Source organism: Austrofundulus limnaeus, unplaced genomic scaffold, assembly GCF_001266775.1.
Source record: "Austrofundulus limnaeus strain Quisiro unplaced genomic scaffold, Austrofundulus_limnaeus-1.0 Scaffold492, whole genome shotgun sequence".
NCBI classification, from domain to species: Eukaryota; Metazoa; Chordata; class Actinopteri; order Cyprinodontiformes; family Rivulidae; genus Austrofundulus; species Austrofundulus limnaeus.
Genome location: NW_013952894.1, coordinates 381,537 through 387,128, shown reverse-complemented (window position 1 = coordinate 387,128; position 5,592 = coordinate 381,537). Strand labels below are relative to the sequence as shown.

Here is a 5,592-nt window from a genome sequence, read left to right as displayed (position 1 = left end):
TGTCTCAAAACAAGATCAAAAAGACTTTTTGGCTGATATAAGATTTTAAATCTTGGTTAGGTGGACAGTTTTTGCAGTGTATTTTTGCGATTAATTGTGATTAATCACTTTTTTCTTTTTCTTTTTGTCACAAACAATCACTTTACTATGGCTGAATATGTAGGTTTGTACATTGCACTACACTCCATGTGTAACACATTATGTACAGTTATTTCTTTTTATTTTCTTATGACTTATTTTATTTTATTTATTTATGTTTTGCTGACAGCTGTGACCTTAGTATCTATCTTTCATTCTTCATGCAGTACTCATTTGGAATGAAAAAACAAATAAAAATGAGTAAAATAATTGAATTCTTGATTCAAGCTCATTTTTTTCTTTGTTTTCTTTTATTTATCTTTCTTTGTTCTTCTCACCCTCTCCTGTATTGAGCTGCAGTAATGTGCAAATTTCCCCACGGCGGGATCAATAAAGTCTTATCTTTTCTTATCTGATCTGATCTGATCTTATAGTATCTTATCTTGCACAAAATTTAACTGACTAAGATGTTTGGAGCATTTTTAGGTCCTGCATTATATTTAAAAAGGGGCAATGCATGAAAAAACTTTAAACAAATAAAGCAAAGCAAGCCGGTCTTATTTCTTTTGTTTCCCCAACACACCTGTCAGCCTCGTCTGCAGACCCTCCCTCTGTTTCCTCTGGTTTTAAACTGAAGTGATGTTTCAGGCTGGAGCTGCTCCAGTGGTGAGACCGTTTAGAGTTGCAGAGCTCACAGAGAACTTTACTTCTTTCCAGCCCACCGTCAAGAAAAGTTTTAAAATAAAAAATGCCCTGAAGAATCCGGTGACTTCCGCCATGTTTCTGAAAAAGTTATTGCCGTTAACTGTCGGCTGTGTTAATGAAATAATAACGCGTTAACGTGCCCAGGACTGATTTTTTTTTATTTCTTCACCTTTTTTGGCCAATTTTAATTTATAATGTGCAATGTGTGTGCAGGTGGTCTTCTTTCTTTCACAATTTTGCACAAAACTCTGGAGTGCAACTACTGACCTTAGCCATCTGAGTACACTAAAACAAGCTATCCTGAAAATAAAACAGTAGAAATGTATTCTAAAACGTCTTTGTGTTAAAGCCAAGCTTTAAAGAGTTGCCAGGTCAATCAGATTCTCAGTAAGGAGCAAAAAGGTGGTGCCGTTTTAACAAGTGGCTGATAACCAAGGAGCCACTGAAGACGAGATGGAACATGGTCATTACCAACTTGCTCAGCATTTTTCAAGGTAGGTGAATCTGACAACATTCTCTCCAGCTTCTGCTCAGATGAGTCACAAGCTAAACTGTGAAATCTTGTCCTGTTCTGATGAGACAAATGGTGACAGAGGGAATCAAGGGAAGATTCCAGAGGAGTAGAACAAAGACTTTGTTGCATTACTTTCTGTCAAGAAGCAAAGAACTGAGGCTTTTTTGTCAATTGGTGCTTCGGTGATAAATGGAGAAGAGTTCAATCCAAGTTGAGGGAGGAACACCTGTTGTGTAAGTCTGAATTTACAGGATTTCTATAGAAATATGTTTAAGACAAACTTTGAACCTTACATTTTCTCTTTTTGACAACTAAATGATCAAACATCCAACCAAGATTGAATGAAATTCAAACACTATCACAATTATCCCCATAGCTGCTCCAGTATGGTCACATGATTTGATTTGATTTGATTTATTGATTTAACAGGAAAAGATTATTAAAAATCAAGCCTGACTCAGCATAATTGCTGTTTTACAGCAGGTTCCTGTTCTGCAGCACATAAAACACTCAGAATTACAGCATCACAATCACATCATTATAMACCATAGACACAAAGACAAACAAGCATACCAAATTTCAGGAAGGCAGCATTTGCTAAATAAGACGTCTAATTATGAGCACAACAAAAAGTGTCCAGCAGATGGCAGACAAGATTCTTCTTAAAGGGCTGTAGTTTTGAAATGGACTTTATGTTTTGAGGAATGTCATTCCATGCTTTAGTATAAACATAGAAGAAAGACCTCTGGCCGTAACAGTCTTTAAAAGTTGGTAATGTCAGTTGTCCTTTTGTAACAGATCTAGTTGAATGACCACTTCCAGAATTTGATTTGGGCAACAATGCACAGAGAGTTCCATAATTGGCACCTTGGAAGATCTGAAAATATAAATTAATACCACTATACAAAACATAATTCTGAAAAGTCAAGGCATCAGAMAATGAAAGAACTGTACAGTGATGAGTCCAACCAGGAAGTTTTTTATGAATTTTGTAGGCCCTGTTGTASAGCCTAACTATGGGTTCTAAGATTTCAAAAACAAAAACAAAACATTGAATATGGCCGAAAGTCAGCGTATTAAACCTTGCACCCGCTTCGGATGCTATCATCCATGAAATGGACGTTATTAGGCGTTATCAGTCCCCTAGAATGGCTTCAGAATGCCCCGCCTGTGCCAGTTAGCAGGTTCCCCGTCCCATAGAATGGCTTCTGATTGTCAGCTGGTTAATATGAGGCATAAAACCACTATCTGGTTAATATGAGGCATTAAAAAACTGGTTAATACGAGGCATAAAGCCACTATCTGGTAAATATGAGGCATAAAGCCACTATCTGGTTAATATGAGACATAAAACCACTAAGGTTAACTTTAGAGCAAATGACATGGTTAGCGCTAAAGACACCGCCCTCCAACGGTTGTATATTGAGGTCTTCCAACAGGGCAATGGGTAGAGAGTTGGACCAGAGAGTGGGAGACCAGGGCCTGAGACCGACATGCACACGAACACAAAATATTTATTACATCTTTTGGTTATTTACACATTCATTGTCATTGATATATTAACCCACTAGGGGGCACTGTTGGGACAGTCTGAAGCCCAGAATGCACAGTAGGGACCCCCTGAAGCCATTGTATGGGACTGATAACGCCTAATAACGTCCATTTCATGGACTGATAACATCAGAATCCCCTGAACCTACACACGTAGTGGGATAAGAGAAAAAACTCACCTGGCTTGGCTGTTAAATGTTTTGAGACCACAGTCAGAGTAAGAACATATTAAAGGTTTTGAATCTACAGTTTTTAACAGTACCATCTAAAGGAAACATCCTCCTGCATGTACATTTCTACTGACTGGTATTCTTTTTGTTATAAAATAAACATTTTCTGGCTTTTTATGCTCTAAAATTAAACATAAATTGTATAAAATGTGTGTTTGTGTAAAGGCCTGCACTGAAACCAGGCCAGCTGGTTTAAATAGAAAGTCTGGATGTTGTCAAAATGGCTCAAAACTGTGTTTAACAGCAGATAATTGCAGCTGCAACATTTGGACTTCATTCTCAGATCTCACGGCCTTAACAGAGATTTATCCAGACAGCAGTATTTTCATCAAAATTCAATCAGTGCAACAAACTTATACATTTTAACATGCATACTCACACTTACACACACATAAAGATTTTCTGAATTAAATGTGCAGCGTTAAAGAACTTGTGCATGCAAAATAGTGCTACTTACCCCACGGTCTCCATTGTATTTTTCCACCATCTTGCCATAGTTGTAGTAGTTGAAAGTGGGGTAGCCCTCGACCCCCTCCTGCTTACAAAGCTCATGGTTCTGTCCTTTTGTGCAGTCCACAGCAGCGTACACGATCTAAACAACAGCAGGCCAATAACAGTCAGGGTCATTACTTTCAGCAAGAAATAGTTACAATAGCCCTGTTCTAGTGTCTTAAACACACAATATATTCTCAAATAAAATTATTTTTCAATTTTTTTGCTTTAAAAGTCAGATTTAAAGATTTATTTTAACTTTCTTCTACAGGTACTTGGAGACTGTTTGCTTGGACAACGTTGAACTGTTTCAAATAATCATTAAGATTGAACTGGTCTCCTGTTATCCAAAAGTCCCTAATGTGAACCATATCTGGGTTAGGACACTTTCAGATAAATAAAAGCAGCAGGAAGCAGCTGCAGATAGAGGCAACAAGCACTGTAATGTAACTTCTTCATCCTACTGCTCATCCCTGTGTAATCAATCATAGCTGCAATGAATTGACAGGAGAAAATGAAGTTGTAGAGTCGTCGTTCTTCAAGGGTCTGCAGCTAATTCCGTTATTGATCCATCTTCAAGTGACAGAGGACCCAGCACCAAGCCATTTACTGGATGGCTAAATTACCAGCTGGCTTGATTTCAATCTAGCAGCATCACACCCGGGAGCAAAACGATAAGCAAACTGTTGTGATACACCGAGATAAGTGTCTTAACACAACAAAACAAATACGCTTACAAGACATGGCTGTGTAGGTGCAATCAAAGGCAAACATAACTAAAAAAACTGAATGTGTTCTAACACTTTTGCTTTGTTTGAAGTTGAAACTGGATTTTTCCAACTTTGACTTCAATGGTACATAAAGGGTATAAAACTTTTCCTTGCCTTTGACAGTAGAGTCCATTTTGACACAATAAGTCAACCTTTTTATTATTGTTTCTGCTCAGTCTTGATTGAATCACATCCCAACTCTGGATGCATGTATAATATACTCAGTTCTATTTCACCTGCATTACTAAAAAGCATCATACGTAATCTTCAAGATGGTTTACTGACAATCCAAAAGATGCAAAACCTTGAAATAAACACATGCACAATAATATATGGCTTTAATTTAGAACAGGATCTAGGACAACATTAACATTCAGCGGAACGCCCGCGTGCCATTTTGTATTTGTTTTATTTTGAAGTATAATATCTGTTTCCTTTTCCGCCTGTGTCCATGTGCAATGCATCAAACGTGACGTCTAGGCCCTCCTCTTTCAATTGACACCTCATTTGACCAACTGGGTTCTAGTTTCGCCTGTCTAGGGCCAATAATTTATCAGTAGTGACCAACTTCCGGTTTTCGTCTTTCTAGCTTTGATTGACTGTAAAATCGGCCAATCAACTCCGAGCTTCAACCCCTCCATATACTCCATTTGGTCTGCCCAGCTGGGAGCAGGGACTTCGACCGAGAGCTCCTCCTCGTCAGACTCGGACGGAACCGGGTTGCTAGAATTGGAGAGGAAAGGGCCCTGGTGCGCGACTGCAGCCTTGCCCAGCACTTTCTCCAAGAACTTAACCCGTCTTTCCAGGGTTGAGCGTCGAAGCAGGCGGCAAAACGCACGCGCTTCGGGCTCCATCAACGCCCTACGAGCGTGGACGATTCCCAGACAGACCGGGCAAGCCTCGTGCTGGTCCTTTTCATGGAGCGAGAAGCCGCACCCCTGGGGACAGGGGCGAACTGAAGACTTCTGCTTCTTCTTGAGTAATTTTGTGCTCATCCCGAACCACAAAATCAACTCCGTCGAGATAAAAGAGAAGGCATCTCAAAGTTAGCGCTCCGCGGGCAGACACAGTTACCAGTAGGCAGCTGCAGCTAACACCAACAAAATTTGTTAAACTAAATTCGAGAACCTTCGAGCAAACAAAGCTAATTAGCAGCAGCTAATTAGCTAAGTTAGGAGAGGTGTTCTAGTGAGGTGAAGAGCAATAGAACTAAGGAGTGACTGTGATGTCGACAGTATATATATATATGTGC

General features: G+C 39.3%; 1 protein-coding gene across 1 annotated transcript in view; it reads right to left on the bottom strand.

Annotated features, from left to right (window-relative positions):
* Positions 1-5,592, bottom strand: part of pdia5 (protein disulfide isomerase family A, member 5) — a 127,530-nt gene that overhangs the window by 7,008 nt on the left and 114,930 nt on the right. Inside the window, exon 16 of the mRNA XM_014025702.1 lies at positions 3,536-3,670. Within this exon, the coding sequence (XP_013881156.1) occupies positions 3,536-3,670 (135 nt within the window). The remainder of the gene's footprint in view (positions 1-3,535; positions 3,671-5,592) is intronic.